The sequence below is a fragment of the Dermacentor silvarum genome, chromosome 6 (assembly GCF_013339745.2).
Source record: "Dermacentor silvarum isolate Dsil-2018 chromosome 6, BIME_Dsil_1.4, whole genome shotgun sequence".
Taxonomy (NCBI): domain Eukaryota; kingdom Metazoa; phylum Arthropoda; class Arachnida; order Ixodida; family Ixodidae; genus Dermacentor; species Dermacentor silvarum.
This window is the reverse complement of record NC_051159.1, coordinates 146,946,942-146,967,936: the sequence shown is the minus strand read 5'-3', so window position 1 is coordinate 146,967,936 and position 20,995 is coordinate 146,946,942. Positions and strand designations below refer to the sequence as shown.

The following is a 20,995-nucleotide window of genomic DNA, read 5'->3' as shown; positions in this document are numbered from 1 at the left end:
GACCAGTCACAAGTAGTCGCAAATGGTCGTTTTTCTCGAAATGCGACCGTTTCGGGCCAGTCGCTCACTGCTCGATTTTTCAGTCGCGCGACCACAGTCGCAGAACAGCTGAACCAATCAGATACGAAGGAACAGGACGTCCGTATACGCTGACGCTTATTTTACGCGGCGATGACATTTCAAGCAGACGTGAACGGCATATCGTGATACATTTCGGTTTATCGACTCGTCGGTCGCATTTGTAAGTGTGAACATCGTTCGTCTTTAGTAGTTTTCTGGTCGCCAGTCGCAATTGGTCGTGCGACCTCGCCTAGTCGCAAGTGTGAATGGGCCCTAACTCTTTACCTCGCGCTCAGTAGCACGACTATATCACCAATGAGCTGCAACCGCGGCCGTATAGGTGTCGCGCATAGGCACGTTTTGGAATGAATCAAGTTTATGAGTTGGACCTTTCGGTCCATCACCTTTACGAGTAAACTAAGCATTTTGGCGAGCTGATAGCGGTGATGGTCTTTCTTTTGTACTTGGTCGGCTTGAATACTTATATCCTGCGCTAAGCCACGCTGGGCTTTCGATATCTCTTGTCCTCATTGCTTGTTTGTTTTGCTCGTTCTTCCTGTTCTCATTACTTGCACTACATATATAGTGACCTTATCCGTAGCTTTTCCATTATCTTGCTTTTCTTCAACATTGCTACTCAAAACTCTCCAGAATGTACTACCTATCGCAAAAGAAGTAAGGCGTACGTTATATGGCAGGATTCGGCCTCGGCGGCCCGATCCCATGAACCACCCTGCTTCCGCCGCTGCCCCTTGGCTGCCCTAGAGATCCTGCGCCGACCGCTTTATTATAATCTCAGGTTATCTCCTCAGGCCTCTGTTTGCCACTTACACGTGTCCTCCTAGAGCAGCAGTTGTAAAAAAGATCATATTAATCGTTGCGACGAAAAAAGGCGCCCCGCGGCTTCTGCACCACCAGTCAGAACCCTGCCATTTAAAGGCGCGTTATGTCAGCGCCGCAAGGGATATAGAGTTATGTTTAACTGAGAGGACCATGTCTATTTTTTTTTAGCATGCGTACCTATACAGAGATACATCTGATCGTGCACCTCGAACATAGAACCATTGAAAGCACTGCGTACGCTTGTGCCCGTTCTTTTGTTTTTGTTTTGTCTACCACTAATTGAATTACCTACCCGCAACTTGTCACGCAGCCTGCTCTGGCTGCCAGCAGGATGCGTAGCGCGTCATGGTTCGCGAGTGAAAGAATATACTCACAGATATAAGAGGACACAGACCGTCGCCGCGAGGATAATCCAATCCGGTAATCCCAGGAAGGTCGCCATAATAAATCCGCTATTCGTGATGCTTCAGCGAGCGCACCAGCACACACGGGGGCGTTCCCAGGGCCCCCCACACGCGGAGCAAATCCACTCGCCGTCCGGTGAAGGAGCGTTGCTACCGCTTTTCGACGGGCGCGGCGTTGGTTCAGAGCGGCGTTCGCTGCGACATAGATGGCAGTGAAGGCAACATCGGCCGGAGAGAGAGAGAGAGTAGTTGCGAAGAGAAAGAGGCGCTATTGAATGCGTGTGGATTGCCTTGGGCACGGAGCCCTCCCTCTCTCTCCTTCTATGGCAAGAGGGACAAAAATGGAGGGGGAGTCCCGGGTGAACGAGTGGAGCCGGTATAATGCGAACGGCGAGTTGTCAAGGCCGTCTCCTGCGTATACAGTTGGAGCGGCACGTGCTTAATGTTCGCGTGGCACTAGACGAAACGCACACTCCATGCCAGATGTGGAAATCTTAATTTATACCTTCTTCTTTTCATATTATCTGTGCCCCTTTTTCAAACACGACAGCTTTTACTTTAGACAGGTATCGAAGGCTGAAAGCAGATGGAAACTGGATCGCACCAGTGAGTCGAGGGCAGGGCGCAGTGGACATCAAATGTCTTTGAAATAAAAGAAAAGACGGAGCGTTGCTTTTGGGGAGTTTAAGAAGCCATAATACTACACCGTGTAATACTATGTTAGAATCTCCTAAGACAGGAGAGACCTTTGTTCAAAGGCAGATCTTCATTTTTCAAAAGCAAGTAAGCATGACCAAAAAGGAAAGTGTGTTAAAATAACCTTCACATCAAGCGTCCGTATAGCACCCACCTATATAAGCTGGAGTATATCTGGCTAACATAGTGGCATTCTTTTCGTCTCTATTTCCTTTTCTAAAATACAAGGATCACTCTTACTTATTTCGTGCTTATTTATATCGGATTTCTCATGGTAGAATTCAAGTGATTATTAAACATAGGGCATCATAGGTTAGGATACAAGTTTTTCGGTACAACTTTATTCACGGCAGAAGACGTCATGATCTCCCTGATCATGACTAAATAAACTAAATAAATGAAATTCGTAAACTTCCTGTTTCATTGATTTTATAAATAGTAGGGTAGTTGTAGTAATTACACCACCAAGCCATAAAGCATATGCACATGCTGTAGAGATTCTGCGTCCACTAACGGTTATTAGAAATGTGTGGCGAAATTCATTTTGGTGTTCCCGTCAACGTATTTTTTTACCGAAATATTATGCAGCGAGGCACAATGCCAACCGGAGCGTAAAATGTATATTTCTCTGCGCATCTTCTGCACCGAATTTTAAAAAAAGTTACGCTAGACACGGTATTTCTATCAAATCGGTACGTTTTTTTCTGCATTTTACTACGGCGGCACGCCTCCTAAAAGCGGGAATACAGAATATAAATCATAAATTTCAGTTAATTATTCCCATTCATATATTTTCACCATGGATATCATAAGTCCCGCCGCTGAGAGTTATGTATTGCTGTAAAATATATCTCTTAATTCCTGCTGCGCACAGTGCTTAATAATGACTCAGTCTGTCCTAAAACACATCGTATAATCCACATTGTGCCGTGCTACCATCGTGATTCATTATAACTCGAGCGAACCCGCCGTGGTGGCATAGTGGATTCGGCGTTGCGCAGCTAAGCCCAAAAGCGCGGGATCAAATCCAAACCGCGGCGGCCCCATTGCGGTAGATCCGAAATGCAAATGCACCCGTGTACATTGCATTGCGTGAATGTTAAAGTACCCCAGGTGGTCAAAATTATCTCGGGTCCCCGACTACGGCATGCCTCATGATCATATCGCAGTTTTGGGGCGTAAACCCCCCAAATGTTTTTACTCGAGCGACAAAGCCCTTAAGGACCTGTAGTACATAACTTGTGTAGATGACCTAGAGCATATTTTCCTTCTGCAAGAAACTTTTCTGTCAACAAGACAATGTCCTATACCGTTTCACTCGACAGAACATCTCTGGCGTGCATCGATGCCCTAATGTGTATGTCTGCAAGGTCTGTGTCGTCTAATGACACGTGAGGTAAGCGCCTCGTTGTGCAGTCAAGTATACTCAAGGCCTTTTGATTACATCCAAGGAGAAACTAGCGTCTGATTTTCCTTCAAAAGAAAGAAAAAAGGAGGACAGACACATGATAACCATAGTGAAATGATGCCATTTCGGTGCGCTCGTATCAGCGTGAGGTCTGTCAAAAAGAAACAGAGAATACGAAATAAAAGTTCCGAATAATGCATGGTTAAGAACCTAGAGCGAAGCTTGGGCAAAACTTGTGTGGACGAATGTGTGGACTGCTGCAACAATCCACACATTCGTTTTACGTTGTGCAAAGTTGTCTTTACAAATAGTAGTTCGAAATTTAACTATACATAACATTTGTGTATTTTCACGTGATACTGAGCGCTGATTTGATCTCTATGCAGCATCCACTGGTCCCTTCTTTTCTTTTTCTCACGGTTAAGCTGTTTTCATACAACTCCACCTTTATGTTTAATTTTATTCGCGTAATTTTGAAGAGGGATTGGCGACTTTTAGTGGTACTGTGGCTTCTACTCGTCGCATCGCAGACAAAATGAAATGAAAAATGTACTGAAAACACTGAATACGGCCAGAATGCACGCTAACAAAGTTCTGCACATTAGTGCAGGAAGGCACAGGAGCTAGATAAGAAGACACAAAGATGTATGTGTGCAGTTAAATAAATAAATAAGTAAAAGTACTCGGAAATGTCCGAAAATACAAAAAAGAAATTCAAAATTTTCCCGACCAGTGGACAAAAGAAAGTGGAATATTACATAACACACACTTTCTTGAGCTCTTGCCATGCTTTCATCATTTAGGCCTTTAGAGCATCCGTTTTCTGTCGTGTAAATTTAGCGGCTGGTGCGAAACGGTGAGGGCGGAATTTCTATTGCGACTTCCAAGCAAAATGAAGTAACTTGAAACGGCTTACTTTGCAAATCTGATTCCTCCGTCCAGCATGTATGCCTGTCGCACGTTGTCTAGCTTCAGTTCTAACATCATCACGTCACTATTTATGCCCTTTCCCTCACCCAATAAAATTGAAAATTTTATGTTCGGCCAGCAAGTTAAAATTCTAAGCTGGTAGCCGTGGCTACAAAACTTCAGGCACTGATGATGCATTGTGTGTGGCAAAGGCAAATAATGCATGCACACTACACATAGTGTGAGCGCACTTGAGACTGATGGGGAGTGGGAAGGAACAGCACCCAGCCGCCACGGTCAGGAAAGTCCGGGAGGGTGCCCAAATAAATCTTCGTTTTCAAAAGAAAAACTTTACAAAAAGAAGCTGTAGAGAAGAGAAAGGCACGCAAACGGCATTCATCGTCCTCTCAATAGCGTTTCCAACCTCGGCCGTCGCAAGTTTCGCAAGGCACTCATAACAACCACGCCCTCATGAGTCACCTTTGTTTGTTCCCGGCCGGCCATCATAACCGCACTTAACTCGTAGCCCGGACACGGCGTATTGTCGTTCTCTTTCCCCTCTCGCCACGGGTTTGACACGAAAAAAGCAATCGCGTTCGCTTGTTTCACTTGAATATAGCGCTGACATTTTGCGCGGATTCTTTTCTTTTCACCATTCTTGGTTGGCTCTCCCGTCGGGGCACCGCAGCTATTGCTGAGTTCCTGGCCAGACCAGTGGTAATAGATTAATATATCAATTGGCAAAGAATCGTCACAGTGCTCGCGGGCTTGCCCTGCAGACGGCGCAGAACAGGTATATTACCTCGAAGCGCTCGGAACGCCTCTTACCTATAACAATGAATACCGCGCCCACTAATGGCGTCTTCGCGAAGACGGTCTAATGGAGGGTGCAACGTACGCACGTGCAGCAGAAGGACTTAGTCACATGTAGCGGAATGGCCTATGTACTCACATGGTGTACACCTAAGGGTCCGTAGGCAGATGATGAGAGGGTGATACGACTGTTGAAATGCCGTTTGCCTTCAAGTTAACACTTGTGGTCGGTGCAGCACTCTTAATGTTTCTTTTCTTTTTTTTGGCTCGCACTTCGCGGAATATGGCACCAGATTAAAGACTATTGTTAGGTAGCGCAAATTTTTGTTGCGTCATAACAATACATTTTGAACGAGCCTCGATCTGTATAGCAACATGCCGAAGCGCGGACTTCATATAGCGGTTGAGCGCCCCGACAAGTTGACAATGAAACAGAATCTCTTTCTTACAATAAAAGTTTATTCCTCCTCACGATTATGTTGCTGCAGTACTGGCTCACACTGGGGAAGGAAGTTGTAGAGTATAGAAGCAAGATCTAAGCTGTTCTCATTTCATCGTTCCGTGCCAGTCAGCGCGCGCCCAACTTAGCGTAATGCAAGAAAATATCCCACCAAGACGATAAACGCGATGTCAGTGACGTTCTCCAAAAATCACATCCCCTGGTGTTCGTTTCCGCTGTACATAATAGTTTTGTTGTATTCAAGCGGGAAGTCATGTTTGTTTTTGTAGTTTTTTCTGTCTGTTGGCATGTTTATAAATTGATTTCCAATAAATGCATCCTACATGGTCTAATTCGTTCTTCTCGCCTGAACAATAATTGGTCTTATGCTATCAATAACAATGTCTTATGTAATCTAAAGGGTGTTTCTGCTCTGGACTATTTATTAACCATGACATTTGACATTCGTAAGACTTGTGGGATTCTGAGAATCATCGTATGTTACTGCACTCATTCGAAGGAACACTCCCCCTATCATATCCGTTTATTTCCTTAAGACGATATCCACTGCTGCGTTTTCAATGCCCTAAGCAATATTGAACTTGTGAATACTAGTGATGCAAGTGAATACTGAGGATGAATATAGTGCTCGATGTGTATTTAGATGTAGGACCACACACCCCCTTCTCTCATGCTGCTTAGCCGTATTTTAAAACTAAGGACACGCGCGAGACGCCATTGTTTATTTTTATTGCAAAGCAGGCGCACCTTTTGTACAATGACATTCATCTTACTAAAGCGCATACATCCAGGAAAAAAAACAAGAAAAAGATTACAGAGAGACACTGAGGTTAGGCAGTGTTTTAATCCGGCTTTCGGATCCCTTTTCGGGTAAGGGACTGAGGGTATTGAAATATTAGAGATGAAGAGGAGGAAACAACAATAAAAATATACGGAAATTTCCTCATAAACGCGAAAAAACATGCAACAACTATTCTAGGCTGTCATTTTTTTTTTTTTTGCCCACTTCGTGTTGCAGAAATAATATTCACTGCACAACTGGAAAACTACTTTTTTCTACTGTACACATATAGATGGAGCCGTTGACACATCCAGTTCTCCGTTCTCAAAATGTAAATCGCTTGAGGAAAAAAATAAAGTCAATTGCTAGCCCCGCTGCCGGATTCCTAATTTGATGTCCTTGGCTGCGAGGGTGATGAATCCATTCTGGAATTCCAGAGGCACCTGAAATACAAGGTCAAGTAGCATTAGCTTCCCCATCAGCATCATCATTATCATAAGCCTATATTTATGTCCACTGCAGGACGAAGGCCTCTCCCTGAGATCTCAATTACCCCTGTTTTGCGCTAGCTGATTCCAACTTGCGCCTGCAAATTTCCTTAATTCATCACCCCACCTAGATTTCTGCCGTCCTCGTCTGCACTTCCCTTCTCTTGGTATCCATTCTGTAACTCTAATGGTCCACCGGTTATCTATCCTACAGATTACCTGGCCTGCCCAGCTCCATTTTTTTTTCTTAATGTCCATTACAATATCGGCTATCCCAGTCTGTTCTCTTGTCCACACCGCTCTCTTCCTGTCGCTTAACGTTAGGCCTAACATTTTTCGTTCCATCGCGATTTGTGCGGTCCTTAACCTATTCTCGAGCTCCTTTCTTAAGCTCCAAGTTTCTGCCCCATATGTTAGCACCGGTAGAATGCAATGTTTGTAACCCGCCGTGGTTGCTTAGTGGCTATGGTGTGGGGCTCCTATAAGCACGAGGTCGCGGGATCGGATCCCGGCCACGGCGGCCGCATTTCGATGTGTGCGAAATAAGAAAACACCCGCCTACTATGGTTTAGGTGCACCCTAAAGAATCCCAGGTGGTCCAAATTATTCCAGAGTCTCTCACTATGGCGTGCCCCGTAATCAGATGGTGGTTTTGGCACGTAAAACCCCATATATATTTTTTGCAATAATTTTACACTTTTCTTTTCAACGACAGTGCTAAGCTCCCAGTCAGGATAAGGCAAAGTCTGCCGTATGCACTCTGACCTAATTTTATTGTTCTATAGATTTCCATCTCATAATCGGGGTCCCCTGTGAGTAATTGACCTATAGATAAACGAACTCCTTTATTGACTCTAGAGGCTGACTGGCGATCCTGAATTCTTGTTCCCTTGTCAGGCTATTGAACATTATATTTGTCTTCTGCATATTAATCTTCAACCCCAATCTTACACTTTCTCTGTTAAGGTCCTCAATCATTTGTTGTAATTCGTCTCCATTGTTGCTGAATAGGACAATGTCATCTGCAAACCGAAGGTTGCTTAGATATTCACCGTTGATCCTCACTCCTCAGCCTACCCAGTCTAAGAGCTTGAATACTTCTTCTAAGCAGGCTGTGACTAGCATTAGAGAGATTGTGTCTCCTTGCCTGATCTCTTTCTTAATAGGTAAATTTCTACTTTTCTGGTGGAGAACTAAGGTAGCGGTGGAATCTTTGTTGATATTTGCCAAGATATTCGCATATGCCTCCTGTACTCCTTTTTTACGCAATGTCTGTATGATTGCTGGTATCTCTGCTGAATCAAATGCCTTTTCATAATCATTATTTATTTATGAAAAACAAACCAACTGGGCAGGAGAGGCTAGGCAGAATCGACAAATGCGGAACGTCAAGAAGAAGAACGTTACCCCGCACTCCCTAAGGCTAACTCCTAATCTGAAAAAAAAAAAAAAAAACTAAGGTGACACAAAGGATAAGCTTAAGGAGCTGGTTAAGCAGGGACCCATACGTCGTTAAGAAGTTGTTGCCTGCAATACAACTTGTCCACGACATATGAGTAACTGCAGGTGTTTCACCAGTGCCTAAAGCCTTTACTTAGTAATTCTCCTTGATACCAATAAATACTAGCTGCAGTGTTAATGGCCATCCGTGTTGGTGGGACAATAAAGTAACCTGTAATTAATCGCGCGAAGCATGTGACACCCCGGTTGAAATTCTTCCTCGTGATTAGTATTCTTTTGTGTTATTAGATGCCCGTCTTTCAGACGTACTGAGATGGGACTTCAGACCCTACCACCGATCATAGGTGGCGCTAGGACAGAGCGATTGCGAGCAGCTCTTGCAAGGCTATACGACCGCGTGCAGCAAGCAGCACACCTCCTCCTCCTTCCCTACGATGCGTATATTCTCAGCACAGCCGCTAATAGCTGCAACGCGCAAAGCCCCCGAGTTCATGCAAGCACTAGAACTCACTTTTGTCTTTTCAGTCCGAACCACCTTCACGTTGCGGATGGTGTACAGGATGGACAGCTTCACGGCTTGCAGGGCGAATCTCATGCCGATGCAGTTGCGGGGCCCGGCTCCAAACGGCAAGTACGTGTACGGTTGTATGGACTCTACGTTCTCGTCGCTGAACCTGCAAAAAATTGACTATCCATGTTGTTTCCATGACATCCGCCGCAGCCATGCGCGCATATAGGGGGGGGGGGGGGGGGGTCGTGACGCCGCCATCCCACCCTCCTCCCTTAAAATCTGTGCGCTCAGCGCCAACGTATGGCATGTGAGAAGCTCATTAAGGACTTCCTGCAAGCTGTTAGTGTTATTTTGCTCTGGAGAGACAGGAAAGGTTTAATTAATGGCTATTCAAGAGAAACCGAGAAAATGTTTCTGTTCCTTTCATATCCAACCAGACCTGACATTGAGCTGCACTACTGCTGTCTGTATGCATCAGGATATGACTTGCATTGGGGCTGGCTCAGAAGTAAAGCGGCATGCTTGCAAACATGCATACCAACTCTTTTTGTTTAAAAAAGAAACGCGTCCTTAGATCGCTCACTGGAACACGCATAAATGTATTATTATTATTATTATTATTATTATTATTATTATTATTATTATTATTATTATTATTATTATTATTATTATTATTATTCGTAGTAGTAGTAGTAGTAGAGAAGTAGTTGTAGTAGTAGTTGTATTGATCGTGAGCATCCGTGCAATGATCATCATCATCAACATCCATCAATATCTGAAAGTCAGACCTGCCCCCCTTGAAAAAAACCTGGATCGGCGCATGTCCGCACCTAGCACATCAAGCACAATTGGCCACTACCACAACGTCATTAGGGATGGAATAGCTCCTAGGCGTTGAAAAAGTTTTGGCTTACCTTTTTGGATCAAACTTGAAAGGATCAGGAAAGTAATGTGGGTCGTGGTGCATAGAGTAAACGGGAATGGCTACCAGCTCTCCCTTCTTCACCTTCACTCCCGTGTCTCCGAGAACGTAGTCTTCATATGGTGATCGCTCAATTCTGGAATTAAGTACGCGAAAAATATTTTTCACATTTGAGTGGTACGTCTGATGGACATTAACTCACCCCCCAACCTGGCCTTCTTGTAAAGGTGCCGATTAGATATTCTTTCAATTCTTGGTAATAGGCGTTAGCAGGGCTTTTCAGCAGGGGAGCCAAACTATCTCACAGCAGCCTCCCCCCCCCCCCCCCCCCCCATAACTCCACCAACTTTCCTCGCGTGCTAAGGACCTACACCATGTTCGTAAACAGAGGTAGGTACCGTCGATATATTTTAGGCCCTATAGCGACGTCGCGTAGGCTCCGCCCACGTTCGCCACCACCGGTTGCACGCACGGATGGCGCATTTTCTTTTTATTGCGATAGCAATTATATGGACACTCAAAAGCAGATTTCTGCCGTCGGCGTCGCCGTCGCCGTCGGCGTCGCCGTCGCCGTCGCCGTCGCCGTCGCCGTGAGGTTCCGTATGACGTCAATGGAGATGAAATCGTGGCCGCGCGCCGCCGAACGCTGTATGTGCGAGTGAAAGGGCGCGAGGGACGCGCTCTTTCACGGGGAGTGAACGCACGGCGGAGAACAAACGCGCGTTCTGCGCCGTGCTTCCTTAAGGGCTGCAGAAGTAGGCGTCTCTTTCCTCCTTTACAATCACCATATATGTAGAGCAAACGCGCCTTCTTCCGATGCGCGAGAGGCCGTGGGGGAGGGGGGGAAGGGGGAGGGAAGGGAGGCGACGTTTAGCTGCGGCACCAAGTGCCTATTTATATCAGAGGCTCCGGCAACAGTCACCAACGCCGCACGCATTTTGAGCGAACGCGGGCAAAATGCCGACGGCGTCGACAACAGTTCGGCGCGTTGCCGGTGCTGCTGCATGTCCAAGTTTATACAGCTGATAAAGCTAATATCATTACTCCGTATATCTCTCTACAAATTTGCTATCGCAATTGATGCTTCACCTTTCAGGTGAAACTGCGACAACTTTTTTTAATGGGGTGGGGGGAGCTAAAACCACGATTTCATTATGAAGCACACAGTAGTGGGGGCACCGGATTAAGTTTGACTACGTGAGGTTCTTTAATGTGCACCCAGTGCATGTTCTTGCATTTCGCCCCCGTCGGTATACGGCCGAACGAGACGCTAGGCCTAGTTCGCTGACCGCCGCGGTGACGGACGATCGACAGCGCTTGCGACCTGGCCTGTTGCTCATCATAGTGCGCTTATTTTTGAAAACACCAATAACCTGGGCTTAAATGAATTGGTATTGTCGGTGTCGTTGGTGCGAACAGCAAACGAAACGTAGTACTTGCAAGCCAGCCGAGCCGCCTCGCTGAGACGGCCGGTGCTTGATTTCCGTCTCTCGAGACGAAATGCCGTCGTATCGTTGCTCCCGATCGCGCCAGTGATTTAGTACTGGGCGCTGCTTTACGAAACACGCGCAAATTCGAGATATTTTTTTTTTCTATTAAGCACTATTTCATGTTAAGAACAAGCTGTAGCCGATTTCTACGTCGCCGTGAGCGGTCATAGAAGCGATCGCCTCGGTGATGGGACCGACGAGGTACCTGCGCAATGTGAGCTAGCTGTTTTACGCAGCCGTCCGATCGCTCCAACTCTGTGCTAACACAGTACATTTTATTTGGCGCTCGAAATTTAATTAACACGTTTACACGTTTAGGCGCGTTTATGGCATCCACACTGCAATAAACGCAGATGTGACCGTGCTGCCTGCGTACGTGAACGTGTGATATAGATATCTACACTGCAGGTGGCTCAATTCTTGGAGGGGAAAATAAATTTGAATGTGACGTGCTTTGTGGGGCATCTGCTCGCTCGACCTACATTCAAGGCTAATCCTAATCTAGCTTTCCCACAATGCGGCAAGGAATTGTAATGACACGCTAATAATGATCCTAAGATCGTATATGTAGGTTGGCTAATGCACACCAATCAAAATAAAAGAGAAGCTTAACGGTTACGAAATGTGTCGTGCATAATGGATGATCTGGTATCGGAATCCAACTTTCGCTTTTTACAGCGGCGGCCCATTGCTTGCGACGGTTTTCATCAACAGGAAACCTATGAAAACTTTAGCCTCTTGCGTATTTCGACGCTACTCAGCTCGTTCACGTACTTCGTTTCTGTTATGTCAAAATAATAGAATAAAGACCTCGCAGATGGAACCGCACAACCACCCGCGAAACCCAGAAGCTGCTGTGGTATAGGCGCGACACGGGCGGCGGCTCGGCGGCGGAGTGCCTACCAAACGAAACTAAATTCCGACGACAGCGACAGCGCATTTTCGTGACGTAGTGCCGTGGTGTAGGTCTCTACACACTCAGATATTTCGCGGAAATTCAACGAGAAATGAGCAGCCACCATAGAATATATTAATTATAATTTATTCAATATTCGCTTATCACACTTCTGGATTGCAATGCACTAGGCGGCTTGGCAAAAAACAACGTGCAACCAGGCACTAGGCCCTATAAATACATAGTACAAACAACGATATAATCGACTTTCTCTTTTTGTACAAGAAAATCCACGATGTATTGACTGTCCCCCAGTCATAAATGTATAGGCTCAATTTGAGAACATTCTTTATCGCAAAGGGGGAAAATAATAAGTTACATCTTTCTAGAATCTTTTTCGGTGAGGCTTGTCTTATAGGGCATAGATGTTTAATTATAAAAACGCGAGGCGCTTTCTTGAAAATAAACATAATCTGCACAAGAATCTTCCATTGTGCTTTTTCTAGGAAGTATACGCAATAACAGCCAAAGTATGTTACTAAACATAAATACTGTTTCCATGGCGGTGGTTTCCACATTGCTTACGGTATGGGCTGAGAAACAATACTTTCCAAATGTACATTGATACAGGTAAAAGATACCGAGCCGACAAGAGTTTGAAATAGATACAAAATACTAGCAAATCAAGTGTAACCGATACGATACTTGCCATTTCTATCTTAATATACTTCGACACATCAGTTAATTTCTCATTATGGCTCCGCAATATGTAGGGCCGCTGAAAGTTTGCAGTTTTTTTTTTATCCTCTCCCACCAGTAGTTCCTTTCAAATTTCTTCTATTAACATGTAAAAACCTTTTGCGACATTATAATCAGGTATTATACTGCCATTATGCATCAGTCTATGGGGCCGACCGCGACTTGCGTCAGATCAACGACGGTCATTAGCCACGCTCAGCTCTTCGGCAGAAACTTCAAATAAATTCGATCTGCAATAATCTGCATTCATTCCATCTCCAACGAGCCAGTTCGGTGAATGTTCTTACCGCGTCGTTGGAGGATACATTCGAAGAGACTCGGAGACAACACAGTGAAGGTACTTGAGCTTTGTGACCACGTCCAAGGTGGGGTGTTCTCCCTGATACAATACAGAAAACAACAACAGCGTATCATTGAAGGGAAGCCAGAGACATTGCCACTTTCAAAATTGCTTGATGTTCTTTTTTTTTTTCAAATGCGCAGACTTGCACTTTCATGAACGCCGAAAAATCTGACTTTCGGAACATAGACCACAGCATTGTGGACGTCGTGCAAAGCCTTCTTCTTTCACTCCATTAAATATTGGGGAATACTCTGTCACGCTCGTTTCTAAAGTGTGGGCTCTCTGAAAGAAGGTGTATTAGCTAACATCCTAGTATTCGCTCATCGCTGACATGACGCATATTTTTTCCAAAATTAATGAATGGTTCGACAGCGACATTAGCCATACCTCTAAAGGCCCCCCGTAGCTCAGCTATACTAAACGCTCCTAATATGTCAATAGCTAAAATTAGGCACTCACTCGCAAGTGCAGCGCTTTGTCTTCCTCTAAGATAGCGTTCATCAGGTCCGTAGCAAGGGGAGGGGAGGGGGGGAAGCCCCAGGGCACCACCCCCCCCCCCCCCAAAAAAAAAAAAAATCTTTGCGTGCCCATGTCCTACGGCGCTGATTACATCGGCCGAACGGGCCGCCACGTAAGCGACCCGGAGCATCAGAAAAGAGTAGAGGACGCCGCACCCGACCTGACGAGATAAGTGCCAACCGTTCCACGCCAGACGCCTGGTGAAGCTATTCTTGAGTGTGCCTCAGTAAAACGAATATTTCCACTCTTCGTATTTTTATTTTTGCCTATGAATAACACTGTTTTATATTTATTAATAAAAAATATTGAGGCGAATCGTCCACATAAACATATAAAACTATTAGGAAGATTCATCTGAAAAGTGCAAAATATAAAACTATTAATAAAGTAGTATTGAAAGAGTCATACAATTCACATACCGAGATGTTTATCGAATATAATTACTGCAAATTAGTTGCTTCCCTCAAATAGTCAAGGCCTTCAGGAAGTGGGCACCCCCCCCCCCCCCCCCAAAAAAAAAAAAAAAAAAAAAAAAAAAAACTGGCTACGGGCCTGGCGTTCAAAATAGGCCCTTTATCTGAGCACTTCACTCTGTAATCACATGGTATTAGTATTACACAGTACTCTTCAAAGTGGCGCGTCCAGCTTCTTTTTTAGGTAATATTCTGCATCTTAATTCAGAATACAGCTGAGGCGACACAATGGAATACAAGCAGCACTCGTAGAAAGCATTCTTTTTGAGCTGTCTGCAATGTCCATCTTTTCTTGCAGTGGAATGATGGAGACTCTCTTATATCATGTTTTGGTATAACGGAATAACGGAGTATGGACGCGGAATCCTTCACGAAGGCATCCTTAACTTCAGAAAGGCAAAACTTTAAAGTTTGCATCCAGAACCTCGCTCCTTATACGACGGAAGTTATTGAAGCTAACAAGAATACACCATCCGCGCCCCAGTCCTCTGATCGAAGTCGTTCTGTTTAACATGTCGATGTGAGCTTCAGTTTGAATGATCGATTGGATCATTGAGCTTAACATTCCCAAGTGACACATGCCATGTGGGAGGGGCCGAGGGAGGCCAGGTTAATTTTCACCACCTGGGTGGATGCCGTGGATGGCCACGCATTACAAGGGCTGCCCAACTCCATTTTTTTCCTCTTAATGTCAACTAGAATATCGTCTATCCCTGTTTGCTCTCTGATCCACACCGCTCTCTTCTCGTCTTCCTGTCTGTTAGGCCTAACGTTAATTAAAAGACAGGGAATCCTCAACATGTTCTTAAACTTAAGTGCACATTCCACATCCATCAACCGGAATCAAAATCGCCACCTCGGGCGCCCAAGCACCGCGCCTTAGCCACCCAGTCATCACGGCAGTTAGCTGCAGAATGGTCATCATGTAAGCACTGCCATAGCTAAAAGTTGGGCTTCTGGTGGAATGCAGCTATTAATAACTCACGACTTCATGATATATCTGCAAACGAATGATAAACAATTGGTAAAGTCAGTACGCGAAAGCGTTGATCGGTCGAGGTAATGAAAAAAAAAAAAAAGTAACTCGGACTGCTTACGTGAACTTTGAAACACTCGTCCACTTCCTCCCTCAGCTTCTCCTGCACGTCGGGATGGATTGCTAGCAAGTACAGTGTGAACGAGATGACAGCTGAGGTTGTGTCCTGGCCAGCGATTAAGAACAGTACGCATTGTGCCATTGATTCGTCCTCCGTCAATGCTGCAAGAAAATAATTACGTCGACAGTGTCATATAAATGGTGTCGTGGATAACCATGCAGAACTCAAAACAAATTACTCGTGGTGAGAAGTATACAGGAGAAACGCTGAACCAATCTGTCCTCTAGAATAACGCCTTAAAACAACAGATCTGTTACTGCTTGACTCTGCTCTTGCAGTCACAATAACTGACTCACAATAACCCACAGTACACTCACAATAACTGACTCGTAAGCCATAGGTCACGTTTTTTTCACCTGCAGGAGATTTGTGTGTGCAGGCTTACTGTTTTCGGTTCGGTTCATTACGTGAGCATAGTGATTGCTGCTTTTAAATTCTTAATGACCGCAGATATTATCATTTCATTGTCATTTACTTTTATAATATAAATGCTTGTAATGAACGCTGAGAATCATGACGCATACTGTAATCTTCCAATTCACACAGCAGACACTTTTAGATAACATGGTTTTGCTTTCTATTTCTTAAAGGAACACTAAGGAGAAACATTAAATTAGTTCACGCATATCAAGTTTTCTATGAGAACTTCATTTTATTTCTATTTTGCGACAAGAGGTTATTTACTACAAGCGAAAAATGATGACCGAACTTCTGTTTCAGTAATTGCTCACCGGTAAACCGAGCGCTGATAGTACGTCAGTGTGACGTCATGCATATTGAATATTTTTTTGTCCTTGTTACCTGGTGTAAGTTCTCAAAATTTTTTTTTTCAGTTCTGTTGTTGGTTCCTTTACATTACATTGTAGTCCATCTTTACCGATAGATAACCAACTACAGGCCAAGCAGACGCCGTCAGTATCCATGACTTCACGGTGAGTTAGTGCGGGGAACTTCAGGGTGACGTCTCCACCCGTCTATTGTTCTTGCGCCATTTGTGAATTATCGAGCTTTCCCTCACCTACGACAAAAATGCTCTGTTTTAGTATTTTAGAAATGTAATTTAGTACAGGTCAACCTATTTCGCTTTTTACAATCCCTCTAAAGTAAGGCGCTCAACGCATTGCAGTAAGGGGTTAAGCAACAATGATGGCGAAAATCTTTCGGTGAATTCTGTTATTCACGCGCTTCGAACAGATAATCGTACCTGCATCCTTATTAACATTCACTTTATTGTATCCTCCTCTCTTGTAATGGTCGCTGTCGTTCATTTGTGCTGTAGAGTCTATATTAAAATACGGGTTGTTTTGGGCAGTTAAAGGGACCCTAAGCACTTTTTACCAAAAGTCTAGAAATGCATTTGAAGTTACACTGGATTATTTCTATAAACTTTGCAATTCCTTCTTCAGCGTCTTGCACTACGAATGCTACGGTGGAGTGGGGCGTGCCCACAATGCTCCGCCTACTGAACGTCACCTTGGCGCGCAGTTCAAGACTGATTTTGAATGTTGACCTAAACGCCACTATTTACGATTTTTGCACCTACGACGCGCAGACGCGGTTGTCCTCAGCGAGCCGAAATGCGCTCATCGAGCCAGCTCGTTGCGGAAGGCCGTGGTAGCCGCGGTGTATAGGCTACGCGTAACAGACCGTAGCTACGTGCAACAATAGTGCGTATGTGCAGCGTTTGCTTTGTGCACGACAGGGCTGGAGTGCACGCACGCGCTCATTGGCTATAGTCTTGCCGTGCTATACGTCGTGAAAAAAATGGAGGAGGCGCTGATTGTTCGGACCGGCTTTGCCCTGCGACAACTTGACTGACGGATATTAGCCATTTACAACTTGTGTACTCTGAAGCGCTGTCAATACCACAGTACGAAGCGGTGTCTGCCAAGGTGTCTATCCAGGAGCAGTCAGCAGTCAGCAGGCGCTGGCAAGCATGCGTGGCGTCTGACCTTAAGTTTCGCGTGATTCGAGGCTAGTTTACTGTTCAAAACTAATCGAAATTAGCGAGAACCAATGGCTACTACATTGATAAGCAGTGGGGCCAAAGTTTCATTCCTACGCAGGCAGGCGCGACTGACCGTTAGGAGATGATAGTCGGCGACAATACGATAGTCGTACTTTTGGAGATATGTAATTCCTGTCGAAATTAAAAACGCAGATTTTCGCTTACTTCTGCTTGTGTATTAAACTGCTTCAATAGACACGCACTCACAGTAGGAAGAAGCGCATGGATACAAATACCCCTCTTGATTGATGTCAACTATTGGCCAATAGCAGCCGCGTATGGGAATCTGCTATAAGACGAAATATACAAGCCCGAATAAAGTGAGGAGCAGGCTTGTGTTGAAAACAGTTTGTTTGAGAAAAAGGTGACTTCGCACTCCATTTGCGAGCTCCATGCGGCACGCACGACTACAAAATTTGGCTGAAAGTTTCACAACAGCATATGTTATCCGCGCACTGTGTTTTTCAAATAAGCCCGAGGGCTGGTTCAGGACCCTTCTAAAACGAATCAATATTGCCTTACTCTTGTTCGACGAAAACGAAGTATCTGGTTTCACGTCTGAACCGAGGTTGAATAACTGATTGTCACGGTCAGTGGTATTTTCTGAAGTAGAGCCAAGATTTCCTTCCTGAGCATCCATCATCAACTGCAGAAAGTCCTCGTGGTGCTAGTGAACAGAAAGGCGCGCGTAAATGACAAGCATGCAACGATTGCTTTCTGGACGCCGAGTAAATGCCACTCACCGATTGTTTGTCCTGTCGGCCCTTAATGATGTTCTGACATATCTGCTTGAAGTACAGAAAAATGGCCGAGTTGAAGGGTCGAAGTCTTAGCATCTTTGCGAGTGCCGGGAATACGACTGAAATGTAGATGCGAAAATTCAAGTTCGCTAGAAAGCAGGAATAACATTTTTTTTTTTTGTAAACGAACCAAAGAAAAAAAAGATCAACAGAAGCTTGCGCTTGTACGCAGTTATGCTCTTCCAGGTCTCTATTAGAGAGGATTCAGAGCAATGTAGCCCGTAGTAATAGACAAAGACGTTGGAGAGAGATCTGAAAAAAAAAATCTGCTTATAGAAACTCACTGCTTAACTTAGCTTTTTTACCTAGTTCGCTCGATATCTTCTTTGTTTCCTTCTCTTTCTCCTTTATTTATTTATTTCTTAATTTTTCTGTAGTTCCCGCCTGCAAATTTCTTTAACGCTTTTGATGGACAGCTGCCCATATGAATGTTTTCTGCTCATATCAATGTGGGTAAGTGTTTGTCTGTAATCGGCGCCAGTCCCTCGCCTGTCGCCTGCCGAGCTATATGTCAGCAGCAGAGGCGAAATGGACAGCTTTATCACACCGTATATAACCAGGCTTCCCTTTACGCCACCTACAGCAGGGTTGTACTGCGAGCCGCGCTTCGGAGTGCTGCGTGCGTAATCAGGTAAAGTGAACGAATAACTTGTCTCCAGCTGTTTAGGTTTACATGGTCTCCTTAAAACGTACAAGCACCGAACTAGAGGTTGAGGACAATTCCGCTCAACCTTGCGACATAAACTTGTGCCGTAAACTTTGTAACCTAGACGTAATTTAATGTAACTAGTTTAATTCGGAAATGGAATGCTTGGGTGTTTCTTGCAAATAATGTTCGCCTTTCACATATTATTAACCCATAGTGACGTGATTAGAGTAACCTCTGTGGTTTTCTTTTTGTAAGGTGTTTGAACAAAAAAAAAAGCTGTAGCGGTGACACTAAGAGGTGAGAAACTGTGCGCCGCTGATTGATGAATTAGGCTAGAAGAAGAATAGGAACTAAGGGATTACGTTCGTTTGCATGTGTGTGTGCGTGCGTGCGTGCGTGCGTGCGTGCGTGCGTGCGTGCGTGCGTGCGTGCGTGCGTGCGTGCGTGTGTGTGTGTGTGTGTGTGTGTGTGTGTGTGTGTGTGTGTGTGTGTGTGTGTGTGTGTGTGTGTGTGTGTGTGTGTGTGTGTGTGTGTGTGTGTGTGTGTGTGTGTGTGTGTGTGTGTGTGTGTGTGTGTGTGTGTGTGTGTGTGTGTGTGTGTGTGTGTGTGTGTGTGTGTGTGTGTGTGTGTGTGTGTGTGTGTGTGTGTGTGTGTGTGTGTGTGTGTGTGTGTGTGTGTGTGTGTGTGTGTGTGTGTGTGTGTGTGTGTGTGTGTGTGTGTGTGTGTGTGTGTGTGTGTGTGTGTGTGTGTGTGTGTGTGTGTGTGTGTGTGTGTGTGTGTGTGTGTGTGTGTGTGTGTGTGTGTGTGTGTGTGTGTGTGTGTGTGTGTGTGTGTGTGTGTGTGTGTGTGTGTGTGTGTGTGTGTGTGTGTGTGTGTGTTTTCTAAAGCTCCTGATTTGCGAGACGCCTGCGGCTGAAACGTTCTTTCACGTCCGCTGCCATGGCCGTGAGTCACATTGGCTAAACCTCCCAGTTCTAGGTCTTCATACACATCAATGTCTTTTTAGGAGGCGTTGTACACATATACAGACAAATTATACAGACAAACAGCTCAGTTTCTCGGATGTAGGTTCAGATGTAGGTTCGGCTCATTCTTATTCTTTTTGTGATTCATTGTCTTATGGCTTTATTTGATAACTGAACTGCATAATTTCATGAAGTCTTCAGCAGAACCGTTTAACTTATCTTCAACCTACCTGAACAAGAAAGCTATTGATGTCGTGATTATAAGGTATCCAGCTGCTTTTTAACCCGTTTTTAAAATATTAATGAGTTCAATTTTCGCCTATCAGAAGTATGTGCACATCAAGCTACACGCCCAACACCAGTCACGTAGTTATAACACCCCACTCACCAAACAGGAAAAGGCGTGGTGTGATGCGTCCAGAGAAGGCCTGCCTCGATCTGGTGACGAATTCGTTTGTCTGGTCAGAGTGCGAGTCCAGCCTTGTTCCGAACGCGCACCTCGCAATGACATCGAGGGCGTAGTTACCAAAGAACCTACGTAGCAGAAACGAACGAGCCGACGGTATGTTCTTAAAGCACTACGTAAAATAGCGGAAGATGTGCGCGAGTGCATGCTGTGCGCCCAGTAATTCCTTTGTTTCTTTTTTCCCCAGAACGTGTGGATACTTACTGTTTGACATCGATGTCTTCTCTACTGGATGCTGCCTTCTTTAGGTGTCCCGCAGTAATTACTGCGCAGTCCTCGATCAAGTAATTCATCTGCGTTCATTAATAAATACAGAATAAAAGGTTTCAAGCCAGAAGAAAAATGTTCTGCGCCGAATAAAGCGCTTGTTTTAATTGCGTTCGAAAAATTTAAGAGCGCGTGCAAGTGCAGTAAAAAATCTTCCCAAATGATTTTAGTTCTCTTAGCAACGTGTTAATTTTGCAATCAAGGAGAACACTAGATGCGAAGAAGTTAAAGTGCACAAGTAAAAAAAAGGTCACAGGCCTGCGCGGCACACGCAGCGCAGTCACAGCGTAAGCTGGTGGAGCGGCTCAAGAGTAGCTCCAATTTCGGCACCACGCACACCAGGGTCTTCGCGACAAAGTCTCTTCGATCGCCTCGTTTTGACGAGAACGGTCTAAACTGTCCGCCCGGCGTCCATGGCGAGCTGCGCACGATGCGTTTGCAGGCACGT

General features: G+C 45.0%; 2 protein-coding genes across 2 annotated transcripts in view; both read right to left on the bottom strand.

Annotated features, from left to right (window-relative positions):
- LOC119456945 (uncharacterized) overlaps nt 1-20,995 on the bottom strand; it is a 69,744-nt gene that overhangs the window by 22,737 nt on the left and 26,012 nt on the right. The window contains exons 6-15 of the mRNA XM_037718764.2: nt 20,485-20,573; nt 20,203-20,348; nt 18,144-18,259; nt 17,923-18,067; nt 15,333-15,493; nt 13,188-13,279; nt 9,749-9,892; nt 8,835-8,997; nt 6,741-6,817; nt 1,278-1,367 (exon numbers count right to left, since the gene is read on the bottom strand). Coding sequence (XP_037574692.1) covers nt 1,278-1,367; nt 6,741-6,817; nt 8,835-8,997; nt 9,749-9,892; nt 13,188-13,279; nt 15,333-15,493; nt 17,923-18,067; nt 18,144-18,259; nt 20,203-20,348; nt 20,485-20,573 — 1,223 coding nt within the window. The remainder of the gene's footprint in view (nt 1-1,277; nt 1,368-6,740; nt 6,818-8,834; nt 8,998-9,748; nt 9,893-13,187; nt 13,280-15,332; nt 15,494-17,922; nt 18,068-18,143; nt 18,260-20,202; nt 20,349-20,484; nt 20,574-20,995) is intronic.
- LOC119456164 (cytochrome P450 3A24-like) overlaps nt 6,418-20,995 on the bottom strand; it is a 92,916-nt gene continuing 78,338 nt past the window's right edge. Inside the window, exon 15 of the mRNA XM_037717790.2 lies at nt 6,418-6,713. The gene's annotated coding sequence lies outside the window, so the exon portion shown is untranslated. The remainder of the gene's footprint in view (nt 6,714-20,995) is intronic.